Raw genomic sequence first — 21,372 nt, 5'->3', positions numbered from 1 at the left:
GGCCGAGGGCCAATGAGGGAAAACCAGTATCCACTCGTGTTTCCTGCTGGTGCCTATTAAGGTTTCCCACACCAGGATGTGTAGGAATTACTGACACAGGGAGCACAATCAAATATGGAATTAGCAGTAGTAGGATCAGTTGTTCATAATTCATTTATCTGAAAAATGAAAATATCATTTTTCAGTGTGTGAAGAGAGACCAACCTGCTTTATTCATGAGAACAGCCTCCAGTAGTGCATGAAGTGTCTCATATTAACATTGTCTCTAAATCCAGGTATTTGTCTTGCGATCATCACCCTAGATCCTGGGCACATACAGGAAGTCAGAGGAATGTACAGTAGATGCAGGAAACACTGTTCTGCCTCAGTGTTGGACAACTTCATTGCTACACCATGTCAGATTCCAACTCAACCGACTTCACCAACCCCTCCACCTTCATCCTGCTGGGCATTCCTGGCCTGGAGGCAGCCCATGTCTGGATCTCCATCCCCTTCTGCATGATCTATGCCATAGCCATCTTGGGGAACTTCATCATCATGTTCATCGTCAAGATGGAGCCGAGCCTCCATGCACCCATGTACTATTTCCTCTGCATGCTAGCCATCACAGACCTGGTACTGTCTACATCAGTGCTGCCCAAAATGCTGAGCATCTTCTGGTTCAATTCCAGGGAGATCAATTTCAGTGCATGCCTCACCCAGATGTACTTCCTTCTCAGCTTCTCTGTGACACAGTCTGGGATCCTCGTGGCCATGGCTTTTGATCGCTATGTGGCCATCTGCGATCCCCTGAGACATTCCACCACCCTGACAAACCCTGTGGTGGCCAAAATTTCCCTGGCCATGGTGCTGCGCGGCATCATGCTCATACTGCCCCATCCCTTCCTGGCGAGGAGATGGCCATATTGCAGAACCAACATCATTCCAAATACCTACTGTGAGCACATAGCTGTGGTGAAGCTGGCCTGCACCGACATCAGCGTCAGTAGTTACTATAGCCTCTCTGTGGCATTCTTGGTGATCGGTCTGGATGTGTTTTGTATCGCTGTGTCCTATATCCAGATCCTCAGGGCCATCTTCAGCCTCCCAACAAAGGACGCCCGACTCAAGACTTTTGGGACATGCGGCTCTCACCTCTGTGTCATCTTAGCCTTTTACATCCCACATCTCTTCTCTGCCCTCACGCAACGGTTTGGGCACAATGTGGCCCTGCATTTCCATGTTCTCATGTCCAACATGTACCTCCTGGTGCCCCCCATGCTAAACCCCATCATCTATGGGGCGAAGACTCAGGAGATCCGGGATAGGCTGCTCCAGCTCTTTCTTCAGAAAGGGACCTAAAATTTTCTGTTGGTGCTCTGTTTCTCAGACCGCGCTCCATGCAGAGCTGGCTGGTGACATGGTGCTGGGCCCTCTTCCCTGAATCACTGACTGGCCAGTCAAAGAGACATTAAATCCGTTCCTGACCTTACTGTGCTGTGTCAGCGTGACAAACTGGGGAGTCCATCTATGTAGAACTCATAGGGTTGCCACCCTTCTAATTGCTGGGAACTGGAACACTGAGGCCCCACCCCTCTGCCCTGCCTCTTCTCCCAGGTTCCACCCCTGCTCTGCCTCTTCCCTCAAGGCCCTTCCTGCAACTCTCTCCTCTCCTCCCCCTGTCACTCTCTGGATCATCCCTGTGACACTCTGCACTCTAAAGCACCCTATATTTACCATGGTGATGTAATTATGGTATGTTTTGTACAAAGCATGTCCTGTGAGGTATCATTCTAAAAATCTTAATCTGCAAGTTTGTTTAATTTCCTAAGTAACCTGCTTTGGTCTGTTTGCTATTACTTATAATTGCGTAACATCTACCGTTCTGTAGTTAATAAACCTGATTTATGTTTTGTCTGATCCAGTGTGGTTTTGAGTGAAGTGTTTGGGACTCTTAGCTCTGCTAACAAAGGTTGGTGAATATCTTCCCCCACTGAGGGGAGGGCAGACTTATGAGTTCACACTGTAGAGATCTCTGTGTAGTGCAAGATGGTATAATTTTGGGTTTATGGTCCAGTAGGGGTGGAAGGCTGGGGAGCTGGGAAATTCTCTGGTGCCTCCATTATTGGTCCATGAGTGACTTAGGTAAAGCACTCAAGTAACTTAGTTGGATGTGTGGCCACCACCTGCTGTCATTCTGGGTGATAACAGGGCCCAGAGGGGCTGGCTGTATGTCATCAGAAGAGTAAGGGGAGAGGCCAACCCAGCTGAATGGTTTGGGGCACAGAGGTTTCAATAGCTTCCAGGCTGTCCCCCAAAACAACAACCTGGCACCCCTATATTCACCACTGTTATATAATTGCCACAAATATGGCTTTTATATCATTGCCACAAATCTTGTACAAACTGTGTCATGTGAGGTGTCACTGGAAAGACTATGGTTTGCTGAATATGATGATCCTATTTGTATGCACGTCTCATATTTAAAATCTGAACATATGAATATTGATTATGTACCTGTATTTCAAATGTGTTTGCTCCTGTGGTAACTCCCACAAGGTAGTTTACATCCAGTCGAGCCAGCGCTTTGAGAACAATGGGCCATGGGAGAAGCTTCTCCCCACCGGATGGACTTTTCTGTAGATGTTGTAGCCAGAATATGGGTAATGGCCTCTGCTATGACTCACTGAAGCATGCAAGGAAATGTGACCAGCTCATGTGACACCAGACTCCATCTTCTGCCTGTACTTTCCCACTAATTGTGCTGGGGGCTTTGTTTGGGACAATGAAGTTCCCTGCACCTGGCAGAAGCTATAAAAAGGGGAAGTGATATCATCACTTGGCTTTACTCCCCTCCAACCCCCCCCCCCACACACACACACACAAATGCAACATGTCAAAGGATAAGATTTAGAGGGAAAAGATTTTGACTGGGGAGCTGGAAAAGAGAAATCCCGGCCAGTGTATGGAAGGCTGATGAACTGTTTGTACCATCAGGATGAGATACTGCTTGATTCAAACCCTGTCTAGTTTAGGGAACTCAGATGGTGATTTTGCTGTATCTCTTAGGTCATCTACTTTGGTCTCTACACCTTGTTATAATCACTAAAAATCTATCCTTCTGTAGTGAATAAATCGCTTTTATGTTTTTTACCTAAAACAGTGTGTTGTTTGAAATGCAAAATGGAAATCTGCTCAAGGAGAGGGGCTGGTGCATTGTTCCCTCCACATTGAGGGAGGGGCAGACTTGTGAATAAACCAGGCTTCTGACCAGGGCAAGATGGTACAGCTCTGGGGTTCTAAGCTGGTGAGCTGGGGGGAATTGACTGGAGCCTCACTATTGTTGGTTCATGAATGGCTGGCGAAAGCATTCATGTAACTCAGCCGGGTGTGTCCCTGCCTGTGAATGTTTGTGTGAATGCAGGACCTGGAGGGGTCTGCAGCTTGTCACATGATCACAGTGTGAGAGGGGACTCAGACTGGTGTGCCATAGGGCTCAGCGGTACCCCAATTCCAGGTTGCACCCCGGGGAAGTCCTTCACAGTGGCACAGCAAACAGGGTAAAATGCACATCTTGCTCTGAGTGAGATTTGCACTTCATACACTGGTGTAGAAATTTTAAGGAAGACTTTAAGTGTGGTGGCTGGAGATCAGTCAAAGAGGTTACCAGTATGTTGTTTTCTGTTTGCTTATTTCAGGAAAGGGAAGTAGGGACAGAAAAGTAACAAGATGAGTGCAAAGAGCTAAACAATTGTGAAATCGGAGCTATTCAAATTGTAGGCAGTAGAAAAATAAAAAGAGCAGAGGAGAATATTGCAGCTAAAGCTGGCAGAAGCTGCCAGAGATGAGGCTGAACACAGAAGGGCTATGGAACTAAAACAAAAAGAAAGTGAGGAGAAAGAGAGAGAGCGCGGAATCACCAGTTGGACTTCCTGGAAAAGCAGAACCACTCCACTGATTCCCACCTCTCCAAAAATCCTCAAATGGGAACAGCTGTGTCCTGCATACAACGAGGCAGGAGATATTGCTGAATACTTCACTACCTTTGAGAGACTGTGTGTGATTCATAAGATTCCTGATGACAAGATGACAAGAAGATTCCCACTTTAGTTGCTAATTTAACTGGTAAAGCTGTGGATATATTCAATAAAATGCCATCTGATGATGCTTTAGATTATTGTAAATTCAAAGAAATGGTTTTGAAACCATTTCAGATTACTCCTGAAATGTATAGAGTGACATTTAGGAATCTTAAGTGGGGTGCTGGTACGTAACGTGAAATACGTTAACAAAATGGAAGATTTGATGGGAAAGTGGGTAAGGGACCCAGGTGTTACAAGCTTTGAAGGAATGTTTGACCTAGTTGGTCAGGAGCACATCTGTCATAAATATAAAGGGAAGGGTAAACCCGTTTAAAATCCCTCCTGGCCAGAGGAAAACTCCTCTCACCTGTAAAGGGTTAAAAAGCTAAAGGTAACCTCGCTGGCACCTGACCAAAATGACCAATGAGGAGAAAAGATACTTTCAAAAGCTGGGAGGAGGGAGAGAAACAAAGGGTCTGTGTGTCGGTCTATATGCTGTTTTTGCCGGGGATAGACCAGGAATGGAGTCTTAAAACTTTTAGTAAGTAATCTAGCTAGGTATGTGTTAGATTATGATTTCTTTAAATGGCTGAGAAAAGAATTGTGCTGAATAGAATAACTATTTCTGTCTTTGTATCTTTTTTGTAACTTAAGGTTTTGCCTAGAGGGATTCTCTATGTTTTGAATCTAATTACCTTGTAAGGTATCTACCATCCTGATTTTACAGAGGCGATTTCTTTACTTCTATTTACTCCTATTTCAATTAAAAGTCTTCTTGTAAGAAAACTAAATGCTTTTTCCTTGTTCTCAGATCCAAGGGTTTGGGTCTGTGGTCACCTATGGAAATTGGTGAGGCTTTTTATCCAACATTTCCCAGGAAAGTGGGGGTGCAAGTGTTGGGAGGATTGTTCATTGTTCTTAAGATCCAAGGGTCTGGGTCTGTAGTCACCTGGGCAAATTGGTGAGGCTTTTTACCAAACCTTGTCCAGGAAGTGGGGTGCAAGGTTTTGGGAAGTATTTGGGGGGAAAGATGTTTCCAAACAGCTCTTCCCCAGTAACCAGTATTTGTTTGGTGGTGGTAGCAGCCAATCGAAGGAAAAAGGGTGGAATATTTTGTACCTTGGGGAAGTTTTGACCTAAGCTGGTAAAGATAAGCTTAGGAGGTTTTCATGCAGGTCCCCACATCTGTACCCTAGCGTTCAGAGTGGGGGAGGAACCTTGACAACATCTTAAAAACATGTAAAGATGATGTGAAACAGCGTCTATAGGATAAAAAGCTGAAAACCACAGACGGAGGGATTACACTTAGTGGGAAGTATGGTCCCATTTTACCCCTTTCTTCTAATCCCCAACCCTAATCTCCTGTAAAAACAGAAGAGTCCAGAATTATCATTGTAATTCCACTGATCACCTAAAAAATAAATGCTCTGTGCTCAGAGGAAGCAGGCAGCAGGTAGCTCATGCAAATGCTGCAATTATGAGCACAGAAACCCCTCAGGCACCTGTCACTTATCCTACTAGGTTTGTAAAATTAGCCTCTGCAGAACTAGGCATGAAGCACGTAGTTAGGATGAGTATACTGCAACAAGGTGAGAAAATTCTTGTGCCTTTGGCTAAAGTGCACATAGAAACCCAAGGTTTGGAAGCTGTATTATCAGTGAGGGTGGTAGACGATACCCCTATTGATATGCTAATTGGCAATGATTTCTTCCATGTAGCTCAGGCTGTTAAATTGTCTGCCTGCAGCAAGAAGGAGCATTCTGCTGGGACCTCAGAGGGAAAGGGGAAAGTCTCAGGAACTGGTGAAGGGAAGAGAGAGAGTCTCCTTGATTCCTCTACAGCAGTGGGAAACTGCATGCTTCCGGGGTAGGGGTGGTTCAGACCAGCTCTTGCCCTTCAGCTGAAGGCAGCTCTGACTCAAGGAGAAAAATGTCTATGTTGCAGCTAAACAAGGGACAAGTCCAGTGCTAGGCAGCATAGGGAGATGTGTTCCAGAGGGGAGCCTAGAGAAGGGTGATAGAATCACAGAAATCACTGAGGAGGTGCGTGTGAGTTCCTTTAACACTGCAGCAGGAGGCAACACCACCCCAGGAAGGGAGGGGCGTGTAGAGCCTGCCACAGAGACAACTGTCCAGGTTGTTAGCTGTGACTCCTTCATGGCTGACTGGGGGATAGATTCCACTCTAGAGAGCATAGGAGTAGGTGTCCTAGGTGAGGCCCAGAGGAGGAAACTGGGGGACGAATAGTGGGAGTACAGGAATGTCTCCTAACTGATTACATGGGGGAGGATGCCCAGGACAGAATGGACGATTCAGCATTTGTGCTCCCAGGCACCCAACCTGTTGCTCAGCCTTTCAGAAAGAACTGACCTCCGGAAGAGGAGCCGTCACACAACTGACCTCTCGGGGATAGAGTGGGGTGACGCAGGGTATTCCAATCCAGCTCCCGATTATTCAGGACTTTGTTCCTGATATGCTTGTGAAAAGTAACTCTGTCCCTCTCAGACAGGATGCAGGTCCAACTGAATCAATGGTTTTCTGTGGAAATGCTGATGACCCAACTGACAGAGGGGAGGAGGAAATTCCCTGGGTTGGGAAGACTTTGTATTTTAAAGAATCCTTATTGAGGTTACAGGGACAAACCATCCCGATGTGTAGAAAGAAGAGTAAATATGGCAGGCGACCAGCTTGGCTTAACAGTGAAATCCTTGCTGACCTTGAACACAAAAAAGAAGCTTACAAGAAGTGGAAGATGTTAAGAGTAACAAGAAGTTAGGTATGTTAGCAACAAGAAGAAAGTCAAGGAAAGAGTGGGCCCCTTACTGAATGAGGGAGGCAACCTAGTGACAGAGGATGTGGAAAAAGCTAATGTACTCAATGCTTTTTTTGCCTCTGTCTTCACGAACAAGGTCAGCTCCCAGACTACTGCACTGGACAGCACAGCATGGGAAGGAGGTGACCAGCCCTCTGTGAAGGAAGAAGTCGTTCAGGACTATTTAGAAAAGCTGGACGAGCACAAGTCCATGGGGCAGCATCCGAGAGTGCTAAAGGAGTTGGCGGATGTGATTGCAGAGCCTTTGGCCATTATCTTTGAAAACTCATAGTGATTGGGGGAAGCCCCGGAGGATAGGAAAAAGGCCAATGTAGTGCCCATCTTTAAAAACGGGAAGAAGGAGGATCCTGGGAACTACAGGCCAGTCAGCCTCACCTCAGTCCCTGGAAAAATCCTGGAGCAGGTCCTCAAGGAATCAATTCTGAAGCACTTCGAGGAGAGGAAAGTGATCAGGAACAGTCAGCATGGATTCACCAAGGGCAAGTCATGCCTGACTAACCTAATTGCCTTCTATGAGGAGATCACTGGCTCTGTGGATGAGGGGAAAGCAGTGCACGTGTTCTTCCTTGACTTTAGCAAAGCTTTTGAGACCATCTCCCACAGTATTCTTGCCAGCAAGTTAAAGAAGTATGGGTTGGATGAATGGACTATAAGGTGGATAGAAAGTTGGCTAGATTGTCGGGCTCAACGGGAATTGATCAATGGCTCCATGTCTAGTTGGCAGCCGGTATGAAGTGGAGTGCCCCAAGGGTCGGTCCTGGGGCCGGTTTTGTTCAATATCTTCATAAATGATCTGGAGGATGGTGTGGATTGCACCCTCAGAAAGTTTGCAGATGACACTAAACTGGGAGGAGAGGTAGATACGCTGGAGGGTAGAGATAGGATACAGAGGGACCTAGACAAATTGGAGGATTGGGCCAAAAGAAATCTGATGAGGTTCAACAAGGACAAGTGCAGAATCCTGCACTTAGGATGGAAGAATTGCATGCACCGCTACAGACTAGGGACTGAATGGCTCGGCGGCAGTTCTGCAGAAAAGGACCTAGGGGTTACAGTGGATGAGAAGCTGGATATGAGTCAACAGTGTGCCCTTGTTGCCAAGAAGGCTAATGGCATTTTGGGATGTATACGTAGGGGCATTGCCAGCAGATCGAGAGACGTGATCGTTCCCCTCTATTCGACACTGGTGAGGCCTCATCTGGAGTACAGTGTCCAGTTTTGGGCCCCACACTACAAGAAGGATGTGGAAAAATTGGAAAACGTCCAGCGGAGGGCAACAAAAATGATTAGGGGACTGGAACATATGACTTATGAGGAGAGACTGAGGGAACTGGGATTGTTTAGTCTGCGGAAGAGAAGAATGAGGGGGGATTTGATAGCTGCTTTCAAGTACCTGAAAGGGGGTTCCAAAGAGGATGGATCTAGACTGTTCTCAGTGGTAGCTGATGACAGAACAAGGAGTAATGGTCTCAAGTTGCAGTGGGGGAGGTTTAGGTTGGATATTAGGAAAAACTTTTTCACTAGGAGGGTGGTGAAACACTGGAATGCATTACCTAGGGAGGTGGTGGAATCTCCTTCCTTAGATATTTTTAAGGTCAGGCGTGACAAAGCCCTGGCTGGGATGATTTAGTTGGGGATTGGTCCTGCTTTGAGCAGGGGGTTGGACTAGATGACCTCCTGAGGTCCCTTCCAACCCTGATAGTCTACGATTCTGTGACACAGGAAGCAGGTGTGAAAAGACACAGCTTTTAGCCCAGACAGCACAGACCACAGCCCTCTTGGAAAGGGGAGGGGAAGGTCTCAGTGCTGGCAGTGGGGATCACAAGGAGAGTCCAAGAGGGAGGTGGATTATTTCCATGGCCATAACTCTAGGGTTGGGAAGCAGCTCTGCAGGGGGCTAGCCAACATGTAAAGCCCACTTACTTCCTTATCTCATCAGACCCTGGCATACCAAGACCCCAAAGATCGCCTTAGACTGAGATCGCTACTAAAGGGGTGTGATGTTATTGACATGAACTGTGACCATATAGATCATTGTTGCAAGCAAGGTCCTATAGCGGCACCAAATCTTGTACAAAGAAGGTCAAGTAAGGTGTCTATGAAAAGCTTGTAATTTGCTGGTTATGATTATGCTGTATGTATGTGTGTATCATGTTTATATTTGAAGTTATGGATATTAGCTATGTACTTGTATCTCAATATGTTTGATTCTAAGTAGCATCAGTGAAGCATTTGGTTAGCTTCTTGAGAAAGGACTATTCTAAGTGCCCAGTGAAGAAACACTTAACTGAGAAGGGACCTTCGGAGACTCCCATCCGCATCTGAGGAGCTTTCCTGGGAACGATCAAGATAGCACGTGAGCAATGGCTGCTGTCTGCAAACCGAGTCATGCATGGACATGTGACTTACCCATGTGACTCCCAACTCTATCTTGCTGCTGTGATTTTCCACAGTAAGAACAAAGAGGTGTCCTTCCACATGGCAGAGGATATAAAAGACCCTGGAATCCCCTCCATTTTGTCTTCAATCGTGACAGGGTTCCCTCCCCACTCTGAACTCTAGGGTACAGATGTGGGGACCCACATGAAAGACCCCCTAAGCTTATTTCTACAAGGTTAGGTTAAAAACTTCCCCAAGGCACAAATACTTCCTTGTCCTTGGATGGGTACTGCTACCACTACCAAGTGAGTTAGACAAAGATTCAAGAAAAGGACCACTTGGAGTTTCTGTTTCCCTAAAATATCCCCCCACACCCCTTCACCCCCTCTCCTGGGGAGGCTTGAGAATAATCTACCAACGAAATAGGTAAACCAGGTGAGCACAGACCAGACCCTTGGGTTTTAGGACACTTAAAACCCCAATCAGATTCTTAAAAACAGAACTTTATTATAAAGAAAAGAAGTAAAAGAAGCACCTCTGTAAAATCAGGATGGAAGGTAACTTTACAGGGTAATCAGATTCAAAACACAGAGGATTCCCCTTTAGGTAAAACTTTAAAGTTACAAAAAATAGGGATAAATCTCCCTCTAAGCACAGGGAATATTCACAAGCTAAAACAAAAGAGAACCTAATGCGCCTTGCCTTGTTTACTTACACTTTTTGTAGTATCAGAGACTCATTTCAGGATTGTTTGGAGGAGATGGATTTCCCTGACCTGGTGCCCCTCTGCCTCCCAAGAAAACACAAAGAAAACACAAAACAAAAACCTTCCCCAAAGATGTGAAGGTATCTTCTCCCCTTATTGGTCCTTTTGGTCAGGTGCCAGCCAGGTTATCTGAGCTTCTTGACCCTTTACAGGTAAAGGAGGGATTTTATGCTATCTTTAGCTGTATGTTTATGATCCTGCTTCTGACTTCTGGAGGAACTGTGCTTGAAACTGAAGCTCTGAACAAAAGACTGAACAACCCATCCAGGAAGGGATGTTTGTACTCCAGAGACTTGATTGCTTTAAATCAGCAGTAATCCCATCAAGCCTGACACAAGCTTGAATGAAGAACTTTACAATTGTTGTATGTATTTGATTCCATTTAACCAATTTTAACACTCCTCTATATTTCTTTCATTTTATAAATAAACCTGTAGATTTTACATTCTAAAGGATTGACAACAGCATGATTTGTGGGTAAGATCTAACTTGTATATTGACCTGGGTCTGGGGCTTGGTCCTTTGGGATCGGGAGAACCTTTTTCCTTGAACTGAGGAATTGGTTTTCATAACCATTCAGCCCCATAAGGAGTGGCACTGGTGGTGATACAAGGGAACTGGAGTATCTGAGGGCATTGCTTGTATGACTTCTGGTTAGCCAGTGGGGTAAAACCAAAGTCCTCTCTGTTTGGCTGGTTTGGCGTGCCTTAAAGGTAAAGGACCCCAGCCTTGGGCTATGACTGCCCTGCTCTAAGCAATTTGTCCAGAATTGATACTCTCATTAGTGTCCTGCCAAAGGCCATCTCTTTTCAAGGGGATATTGAGGGGAAAGGAAAACCAGTAACTAAACAACTGTTAAGGTTCAGGAAGGAGTTGAAAGACACAATGGGTATTGAACAAATCAAACTGTCCAAGCAGAAGGCATGGTATAATAAAAATATTTGAAAACACCTATCTCTGATAAAAGATTTGGTGGTGGTGTTAAATCTCATGATGCAATATTTGTTGCTAATGGTAAATTTTATAATAAAGAATTTGGTACTGATGGTAAATTGTATGAAAAGGTGCAACATGCATGATTTTGGAGAAAAGCTTTCGGACATGCTACAAATAGTAAACAAGAAGCCCTATGGGGATACTGCTTCTCAGCTAACACCTGTAAACAGGCTCAAACCTCCTTACAGCAGGGAAACCATAAAAAATCTGGTTGTCTTTGTGGAAGGGGAAACTGAGACACACCCCTGCATGACATTGATGAATATCTCTATTGAGTTATCACCAGCTGGAAAAGCACAATGGTGGACAATGCTGCACAGATACAAAGAGAGGTTTTCTAATGACCCAGAGAAGGCACACAGAACTTTGCAAAAACACATGTGGAGAACACTACAATGTTTGCAACACTTGGGAGTTGTATGTTCCAACACTTAAGAAGGCCTTGTGCACACTCCCTCCAAATAAGTCAGTGACTAAAACTCCTGCAGTAAACTATGGGGGGAGGTGTGACATTCTGTGCCCCAAAGCATCTCCCTGGCACTCCCATATTGACCACGGTGATATGACTGTGATATATTTTATATAAAGTATGTCATGTAAGGTATCAATGAAAAAGTTACGCTTTGCTGAATATGATTACCTTCTTTGTATGCATGTATCATTTTTTATTCTAAAGCTCTGAAAGCGTGCGAGGGCATGTGACCAGCTGATGTGACACTGGATTCCATTTGTGCCTGGACTTTTCCACTAACTGTACTGGGGGCTTTTGCTTGGAAAAATGAGGTTCCCTCCACAAGACAGAAGCCATAAAAGGTGGAAGTAACAAATCACTTGGCCTCGCTCCCCGCATAACTCAACACCTGGAAAAACCTTAGGAAGAAGGACCAAACTGGGGATTTGGTCCCAAGCTGAAGGCATTTCTAGCCTGTGTATGGAAGACAGGTGGACGGTTTGTACCATCAGGGTGACACACTGCGTGATTCAAATCCTGTCTAGTTTATAGAACTCAGATTGTCATTTTGCTTTATTTCTTAGGTCATCTCCTTTGATCTGTACACTTATTACCTGTCATCACTTATAATCTATCCTTCTGTAGTTAATAAAGAGGTTTTATATATTTTTACCGAATACAGTGTATTGTTTGAAATGTAAAAGGGAAATATGCTCAGGAACAGGGGCTGGTGCATTGTCCTCTCCACCCTGAGGGAGGGGCAGACTGAGTAATAAACTTACACTCGCCGGGCTTCTGACCAAGGTAAGACAGTACATCTCTGGGGTCCTAGGCTGGGGGGCAGGGTGGGGGGAATTGGCTGGACCCTCTCTGTTGGTGGTTCATGAGCGCCTAGTGAAAGCATTCATGTAACTGCAGCTGGGTGCGTCTCTGGCAGTGGAAGTGCAAAACCTGGAGCAGATTGCAGCTTGTCACAGCCTCACAGTGTGAGAGGGAGCCAGGCTGGTATGCCAGAGGGCTCAGTGGTACCGCAATTCCAGGTTGCATCCTGGGCAAGTCTCTCACAGCCATGGAACGAACAAGCAATGCTATACCATGAATCCATTTCCTTCTTGTCATGCGCTCAGTTACTAATGGAGAGACCGTGGTGACAGCAGGGAAGTCAGGACTCCTGGGTTCTGTCTGTCATTCTCTGTGTGACCTTCACCAAGTCACGTCTCCCTTTGCCTCAGTTTACCTATTAGTATAATGGGGATATGTTCCTAGTGACCTTCCTTTGCTAGGTGTTTTGAAGATCCTTCAATGACACTTTCTGCACAATATGATGATGGTTAATGATGAGAATTACTGATCTCTGACCCCTTAGCGATAGCTCCATGTGCCTGCAGAAAGTGTTTGTATCTCCCCTCAGTCATCTTTCTCCAGATCTCATTGGCGAGAGTGTCTCCAGTCTCCAGCCTGTTTCCGTTCACATGCTGCTTCTCCCCCGGAGGCTGATCAAACCCCCCTGGGATTGCGCACAGCTAGATTATAAATGTTGCAGACCCCTGTGTTGCTGCTGCAGATGCTGGGGTGAGAGAGGTGTGGGAAATGGCTGCCTGCGGGGGATTCCCTGGGAAGACACGTCTGGCTCAGAATGCACAGGTACCCATCTCTTGCTGAGGAGCTCACCTGCTCGACAAACCCAGTGCAACGTGGGCGAGATGGGCTAGAGAATAGGTCTGTGGTCCTTTCCACACTGCGCAGCCATTAAACATGCTGGGGCCCTTGCCACAGGGGAGGTGTTTGCGCCAATTTCACTGGCCAAAATGTCCCTCTTTCCTCTACCCCTGGCTGATGGCCTCCAGCAAGTGAGAAGGGACCTGCAAGGGTCAGCTAGTCTAACCCAAAACCAAAATGTAGGATTTGTTGTGTCGAAACCATCCAGGACAGATGCTATCCGGCCTCCTTTGGAAAACCTCCAGTGAAGGAGCTTCCACCACCTGCCTAGGTGACTGTTCCATTGTCCTGCTGTTCTTACAGTGAGGGAGTTTGTTGGAGACCCCAGGGCATGGCCACTAGTTAAGTTGAGGGGATGGAAGGCCATAAGGGTCGAGGAAGTCTCCCTGCTGAAGGCCTAAGGGCTTCTTCTTAACCCCCCTTAATAGAATGCAGGCCTGGCTGGTTTGAGTAAGCTCTTTGTTTTAAGAGCAAATGTTGCAGCAGCAGATAATGCCTTATAGTGTAAGGTTTGCTGACGCCAAGTTAAAGATAATAGGAGAGACAGTTACAAGGCCAGACAGAATGTGCTGGTTGTTTAAGTTGCTAGGAATGCTTGTTAGAGGTTGCAGGAAATAAACATTGTTGTAACCCATATAAGGAAGGCAGAGTATTTGTGTAAAGTTTTGATTGGCTGATGTGTAGTGCAGTAGCATTAAGGAATATAAAAGTGTGTGTAATGACCTGCTCTGGGGTGCAGGATTTGAGATTCTATTCTCCCTGTACCTTGTTTGCAGCTGCAAATAAACTTTTCTGCTTCTCCACCCCGTTGTGATTATTGAGTGAAACACACCGGGTAACGAACCCCTGCTGTTGTTTTGCCTCTCGGCACTGGGTGCCAGCAACAAGTTTCTTCTGACATTTAATCTCAATCTGCTCTGCTGTACTTTGAACCCATTGCCTTTTGTCCTGCCCTCTGTCTCAGGAGAGAAACAAACTTTCCTCATCTCTTTATGGCAGCCTTTCAAATATTTGAAGATCGCTATCATGTCCATCCTTAATCTCCTTTTTTCCAAACTAAACATACCCAGTTCCTTCAGCCTTTGCTCACACAGTTTGCATTCCATCCCTTGGATCATCTTTCTTGCTCACCTCTGTATCCTTTCCAGTTTCTTTATATCCTTTCTAGACAGCAGTGACCAAAATTGCACACAGCACTCCAATTGAGACCTAACCAGTGCTGAGTAGGATGGTACTATCACCTACCATGACTTGCGTGCTATGCCTCTGTTAATGCAACCCAAAATTGAATTTGGCTTTTTTTCCAACAGCAAAAGAATCCCCACTCCTGAGAGCTGTCGCTATATCTACCTAACCCCGATGTAGAGAGAATGAAGTCGGGAGAATTCTTCCATCGACTTAGCTACCATCTCTCGGGGAGGTGAATTACCTACCCTGATGGGAGAACCCCATCATCCATGTAAGTAGTGTCTACACTTCGGTGCTTTGCAGTGTTGCTGTAGTGTTTTAAGTGTAGACAAACCCTCACGCAGAGCTTCCAGAAAAGCATCCAGTCTGGATCTGCAGACATGGGGCGTTGGAGAATCCACCACTTATTTCCCTTTGCAGTGCAAATCATTTGGCCCATATTTCCGATTGGAATTTATCTGGTTTCAGCTTCTAGCCATTAGGTCTTTCTCTGCCTTTCTAAACTAGATTACAGAGCCCACTAGCACCCACTGTTTTCTCCCCAGGGAAGTCTCTGCTTGATTGTCTTTTTGATGAGATAAATAGATGAAGCTCTTTCAATCTTTCTCTGTCAGGCATCTTCTCCAGTCTCCAATCATTAATATATTTTTTTTCTGCACCCTCTCCAATTTTACAACATCCTTTTTGAAATGGGGACCCCAGAACTTGATGCAGTCAGTTTCATCAATGCCATGTACAGAGGTAAATCCTTCCCCTGCTCCAACTCACCACTCCCCTGATTATGCATCCAAGGATCGCATCAGTCATTTTGACCAGAGCATCACACCGGGAGCTCACGATGAGTTGGTTGTCCACAATCAACCCTAAATCCTTTTCAGGATCCCTGTGTTCCATAATACAGTGCCCTAGTCTGGGGGTCGGGCTGGTATTCCCTGTTTCGAGAGGATCACTTTGCATTTCACTGTATTAAAACATTTTATTTACATGGGCCCAGCTCAACAAATGCTCCAGATCAATCGGTATGCCTGCCCTGGCTTCCTCATTGTAACCACTCTGCCAATATTTGGGTAGTCCGCAAATTTTACTTGCAACAATAATCTATTTGCTTCCAGATCATTGATGAAAATATGGAATAGCATCTAGCCTGGAACTGATCCCTGCAGAACCCCACTACAAACCCCCCCATTTGCGGACAATGGCCCATTGACAACTGCTTTCTCAGATCTCTCAGATAGCCAGCTTTTAGTCCATTTAACATTTCACAAAATCTACTGGTATTGTACAGTGTTCATTTTTTAAACTGAATGTTTTCCCCTACTAAATCCAATGCCTCAGAGAAGTCGAAGTCTGTTGCATCTCTTGGTTCCCTTGATCAACCAAACGTGTACTTTCACGAAAGGATGAAATCGGATTTATTTGACAAGACCTGTTTCCATAAACCATGTTGTTGACTGGAATTAATTAGACTCCTAGACTTCTTTTTAAACTTATCCCATATCAGCTTTTCCATTGTTTCGTGACTGCCTACTTCTGGTTCCGATTGAGATGTGTGGTTGATCGGTCAGTTTATAACTCTGGTGTTTCTATCTCTGAGGTTCTACTGTAGATGCTGTTTAACATCCTCTGTGACTGCTAATGGACTGGAAAGTGTTTCATCACCATGTGTGATCTGAGTACCTGATACTGCTCCTTTCCAAACGCAGAACAAAAACATTTCTTGAACACATCTCCCTTTTCTCCAACATTAACAAGTTTCCTTTCTCCCTCTCGGAATTGGCCTTTACCTTTTCTAGGATTTCTTTTGTTCTTAACAACCTCCTTTTTGTTATCCTTAGCCCTGCAAAGCATGTATTTCCCCCTGATCTCTGTAATGTCCCGTATCAATTTTCATAACTTCTAATTTGTATTGCTTGCTATCTATTTTCCCTTTTTACCATTAGTTATATATTGCTTCCCGCCCCGCCCCCGCCCTCCTTGCTGCCTTCACTTTGCTACTGAACTGGGTTTTTAACCAAAGTTCTCCACTTTCTTGACTGTGGAATCAACACTTATTAGCTCTCTCATAAATTCTTGTTAAAGAACTTCCATTTTTCATTCCCATTTTTCTGTCTAAATTTTTCCTCCCACTCAGTTTTGCTGATCATTTGTTTCCTCTTTGGGGAATTGGCCCTTTTGAAGGGTATCTGTAGATAGCTATTACTGGCTGGGAGCTGTTCTCTGTTTGTCCATTCAATGTAATCAGTTCCATTCTTTTATTTTATTCTCCTCTATCCTATGCCTCATTATTTGTCTCTTCTTTAAACTAACCAGTCCTAGACTTTTCAGTCTCTCCACATATGGAAGCCTCCCCCTTTCTCACAGCCTGCCTGGGAAATCCCCTTTCTATCTGCTACATCCTTTATAGAGACTGGGTGACCAAAACTGAGTGCATCTCCAGAGCAGGATATTCTCCCTCCCATTCCTTAGGCATCTGAACATTGTCTTTGTTGTGGCCACTGCCGCAAATGAGCAGGTGTTTCCGTGGAGCTGCTATCAATGATGCCCCAGTCTTTTCCCTGAGGTGGGTTCTAGTTGGGATGTTTCCCCCGGCGCATGTCTTGGCAAAGGTGGATTTTTTCCCCACTCTGAGATTTTCAGTAACTAGGTGAATGAGAAGCTTCCTACAGCTTGGCTCTGTATCCTGGGTTTCATTGCATTAAGGCTATGTGAAAATTGGCAGACTTTTTTCACTGGAAGTTTGGTCAATGACTAAAAAGCCATTAAAGAAAATTGTTGTTGCATATTCACACTGCCTCTCTCTTTCGGCATAGCACGTCCACACGTGGGGCGGTCGCAACGACAGTGAGAGCAATGCACTGTGGGTAGCTATCCCACAGTTCAGCTCTCCATCTTGTGCACATAGGTGTTGTGGGAAGGCAGAGCAGATCACAGCATATCATGGCTCCAGGCTCAATGTCCCATGATGCATTTATTTCCATCCCAGCATTTTCCAACGTCCTGTGTGTCATTTTCCAACGTCCAGTGTTTTCTGCTCAGTCTGCCCCCTCTGTCTGCGGGAATGGATCCCGCACAGCTCTCCTAGCTGTCAGTAGCACATCGTGAATGGCAGTTGAGTCAATCTCGAAGCTGCGAAAGCAACAGGAGTCACAGTTGCCTGACACAATGTCTGACATGGATAAGAGCAGCATTAGATTGCTTTTGGCATTCACAGAACAGCTGAGCATGGTGGAACGACATTTTTGGGCTCGGGAAACTAGCAGTGAGTGGTGGAATCGCATCGTTCTGCAGGTCTGGTATGACGTGCAGTGGCTGCAGAACTTCTGGATGTGGAAAGCCACCTTCCTGGAATTGTGTACTGAACTCACCTTAGCCCTCCTGCGCAAGGACACCCAAATGAGAGCTGTGAAGTCGTACCTGGGAAACCTGGATAACAGTAAGGAGCATTTCAAGAATAGGCTGAGTAGGAGTAGAATGATGGTGGAATGTGCATTCGGCCGATTAAAAGTGCACCGGTGATGCCTTTTTGACAGGGTAGACCTCAATGAGGAAAATATTCTCCTGGTTCTAGCCATGTGTTGCATCTTGTATAATACTTGTATAGGTAAGGGCATAAAGTTTTCTCAGGGGTCCACTGCTGAAACAGAACACATGGCTGCTGATTTTAAGCAGTCCAATATCAAGGCTAGCAGATAGCACAATGGGGGGCAATTCAAATCAGGGAGGCTTTACGGCAACACTTTGAAAATGAGAACAAGTAATATTTATTGCTATGCATGGGATTGTAATGCATAATGAAGTCCAGTTTTGGTAGGGTAGGAAGCAGTTGTGATTGTTCTGGTCCAGGTTTCAATATAAGGAAAAGACAAAACTGCTTGCTAGTTTGCTGCTGCCATCTGTTATCATAACTTCAACAGAAACAAATAAAGAGGGCTTATTCTTCAAATAACTTTGCTTTTATTGCCAAAAAACCCACAGCACCATACGCACACTTACACTGCTGAGCATAAGTCCAGCTTTCATTTGAAAAGGAGTCTGCGGAGGTGGAATGAACAGTAAAGTGAGACGTCTCAGAAATCGGAAAGGAATGAGTGGGCGGAGTTTGGGGAAGACATGGGAAAGAGTTCTGAATGTGCTGAAGGGGAGGGCGGGCACCCATCTGCTCAGTCTGGAGCATCAGGAGGGACTGCAGCATGTTGGTTTGCTGCTCCAAAACTTTCATCAGTCTCTCCATTTCATCCCTAGAGTATGCTTCATTTTCTTTCCTTTCCTGCTTCTCGCTTTCCCTCCACTGCCTGCATTCCGTCTTGTCTGCATCAGAGTATTGCTGCACCTCCCGGAACATATCTTCCTTGCTCCATCTTTGGTGCTTTCTTATCCGGTGGAGACACTCGGCTGGAGTGGAGGGGGTGCCTCCTTTCAAGAACATATCCGGTGAAGCACACGTAACAATAAACAGAAGCATTATTGTTAACTATATGTACAGCATTGAAATGCTACTTTAAAATACAGCCGTGGTAACACACCAGTCTCTTTCCCCATAGCCCCTGACAAGCACACATGCCAGTGAACAATGCAAGCATGGCGAGTGAGAAATGGGCCAATTACAGTGATAAAATCAAGCAGGGTGTCTACACTGGCACTTTGGAGACAAAAAGTTTGAGTAAAAACCTTGCAGCTCTCATCCAGGTGGCTTTATAACATCACTGAAACTGAGGAGTTCCATCATGGAAAGTGTTTGAGGTGTTAACACCTCCACTATTTCATCACCAAATGCTGCCTTTTGGCAAAAAAAGCTTGGCAGTGTAGACACGGCCGAGGGACCAATAAGGGAAAACAAGTATCCACTCATGCTTCCTGCTGGTGCCTATTAAGGTTTCCCACACCAGGATGTGTAGGAATTATTGACAAAGGGAGCACTATAAAATATAGAATTGGCATTATTAGGGTCTTTTGTTCATAATTCATTTATCTGAATAATGAAAATATCTTTTTTCAGTGTGTGTGGAATGACCAACCTGCTTCATCAATGAGAACAGCCTCCAGGAGTGCATGAAGTGTCTCATATTAACACTGTCTCTCCATCCAGGTATTTGTCCTGCGACTATCGCCCTACAGCCTGGGTTCATACAGGAAGTCAGGGGATCGTACGGTACATGCAGGAAACACCATTCTGCCTCAGCGTTGGAAACCTTCTCTCCTACTCCATGTCAGATTCCAACTCAACTGACTTCACCAACCCCTCCACCTTCATCCTGCTGGGCATTCCTGGCCTGGAGGCAGCCCATGTCTGGATCTCCATCCCCTTCTGTGCCATGTACGCCATAGCCATCTTGGGGAACTTCACCATCCTGTTCATCGCGAAGAGGGAGCCAAGCCTCCATGGGCCCATGTACTATTTCCTCTGCATGCTGGCCATCACCGACCTGGTCCTGTCTACATCCATCCTACCCAAAATGCTGAGCATCTTCTGGTTCATTTCCAGGGAGATCAATTTCAGTGCCTGCCTCACCCAGATGTACTTCATTCTCAGATTCTCTGTGATACAGTCTGGGATCCTCGTGGCCATGGCTTTTGATCGCTCTGTGACCATCTGCGATCCCTGAGACATTCCACCACCCTGACAAACCCTGTGGTGGTCCAAAATTGGCCTGGTTGTGGTGCTGCGTGGTGTCATGCTCATACTGCCCTATCCCTTCCTGGTGAGGAGGTTGCCATATTGCAGAGCCAACACCATTCCAAACACCTATTGTGAGCACATCGCTGTGGTGAAGTTGGCCTGTGCCGACATCTGCCTCAGAAGTTACTACAGCCTCTCTGTGGCATTCTTGGCGATCGGTCTAGATGTGCTTTTTATCACCATGTCCTATACCCAGATCCTCAGGGCCATCTTCAGCCTCCCAACAAAGGATGCCCACCTCAAGACTTTTGGGACATGTGGCTCCCACCTCTGTGTCATCTTAGCCTTTTACATCCCACATCTCTTTGCCGCCCTCACGGAACAGTTTGGGCACAATGTGGCCCTGCATTTGCATGTTCTCATGGCCAACATGTACCTCCTGGTGCCCCCCATGCTAAACCCCATCATCTATGGGGTGAAGACTCAGGAGATCCAGAGTAGGCTGCTCCAGCTCTTTACTCAGAAAGGGACCTAAAGTTTTCTCCTGGTCTCTGGCTCTCAGACAAAACTGCATGCAGAGCTCGCTGGTAATATGGTGGTGGGCCCCTTCCCTGAATCACTGACTGGCCAGTCAAAGAGACATTAAATCCTTTCCTGACCTTACTGTGCTGTGTCAGCGTGACAAACAGGGGAATCCATCTTTGTGTAACTCATAGGGTTGCCACTCTTCTAATTGCTGGTAACTGGAAACCTGAAGCCCCACCCCTCTGCCCTGCCTCTTCCCCCAGGTTCCACCCCTGCTCTGCCTCTTCCCCTTAAGACCCCACCCCTCACTCACTGCTCTCCTCCCCACCCCCTGTCACTCTCTGGATCATCCCTGTGACGCTCTGCACTACTGTGCTTCGTTTGGGACAATGAATTTCCCTGCACCTGGCAGAAGCGCTGAAAAGGGGAAGTGACATCATCACTTGACCTCACTCCCCTCACAATTCAACACCTCAGAACACAGCTAGAGGGAAAAGATTTTGAATGAGGAGCTGTTCTCAAGCTGGAAAGGAGAAATCTCAGCCCGTGTATGGAAGACTCAGGGTGAGAAAGCACTTGAGTCAAACCCTTTTAAGTTTATAGAACTTAGATTGCAATTTTGCTTCATTTCTTAGGTAATCTACTTTGATCTGTTAACTTATTAGTTATAATCACTTAAAATCTATCTTTCTGTAGTTAAGAAATCGGTTTTATGTTTTTTTACCTAAAACAGTGTGTTGTTTGAAATGCAAAAGGGAAATCTGCTCCAGAAGAGAGGCTGGTGCATTGTCCTCTCCACATTGAGGGAGATGCAGACTGGATAATAAATTTACACTGG

General features: G+C 45.7%; 1 protein-coding gene and 1 pseudogene across 1 annotated transcript; both read left to right on the top strand.

Annotated features, from left to right (window-relative positions):
- The first annotated feature begins 342 nt into the window (after positions 1 to 342).
- LOC144279771 (olfactory receptor 52H1-like) lies at positions 343 to 1,341 on the top strand. Its single transcript, XM_077841404.1, has one exon. It carries the CDS (start codon positions 343 to 345, stop codon positions 1,339 to 1,341), a length of 999 nt encoding a protein of 332 aa, XP_077697530.1.
- An 18,204-nt stretch (positions 1,342 to 19,545) lies between these two features.
- Positions 19,546 to 20,544, top strand: LOC144279764 (olfactory receptor 52R1-like; annotated as a pseudogene).
- The last annotated feature ends 828 nt before the right edge of the window (positions 20,545 to 21,372 follow it).

The sequence above is a fragment of the Eretmochelys imbricata genome, chromosome 1 (assembly GCF_965152235.1).
Source record: "Eretmochelys imbricata isolate rEreImb1 chromosome 1, rEreImb1.hap1, whole genome shotgun sequence".
Classification (NCBI taxonomy): Eukaryota; Metazoa; Chordata; order Testudines; family Cheloniidae; genus Eretmochelys; species Eretmochelys imbricata.
The sequence above is the reverse complement of the archived record's forward strand: the minus strand, read 5'-3'. Positions and strand labels throughout refer to the sequence as shown.

What these genes read in the sequence shown, in the direction of transcription:
- LOC144279771 (XM_077841404.1), top strand. Translation starts at nt 343, where the DNA reads ATGCAGGAAACACTGTTCTGCCTCAGTGTTGGACAACTTCATTGCTAC.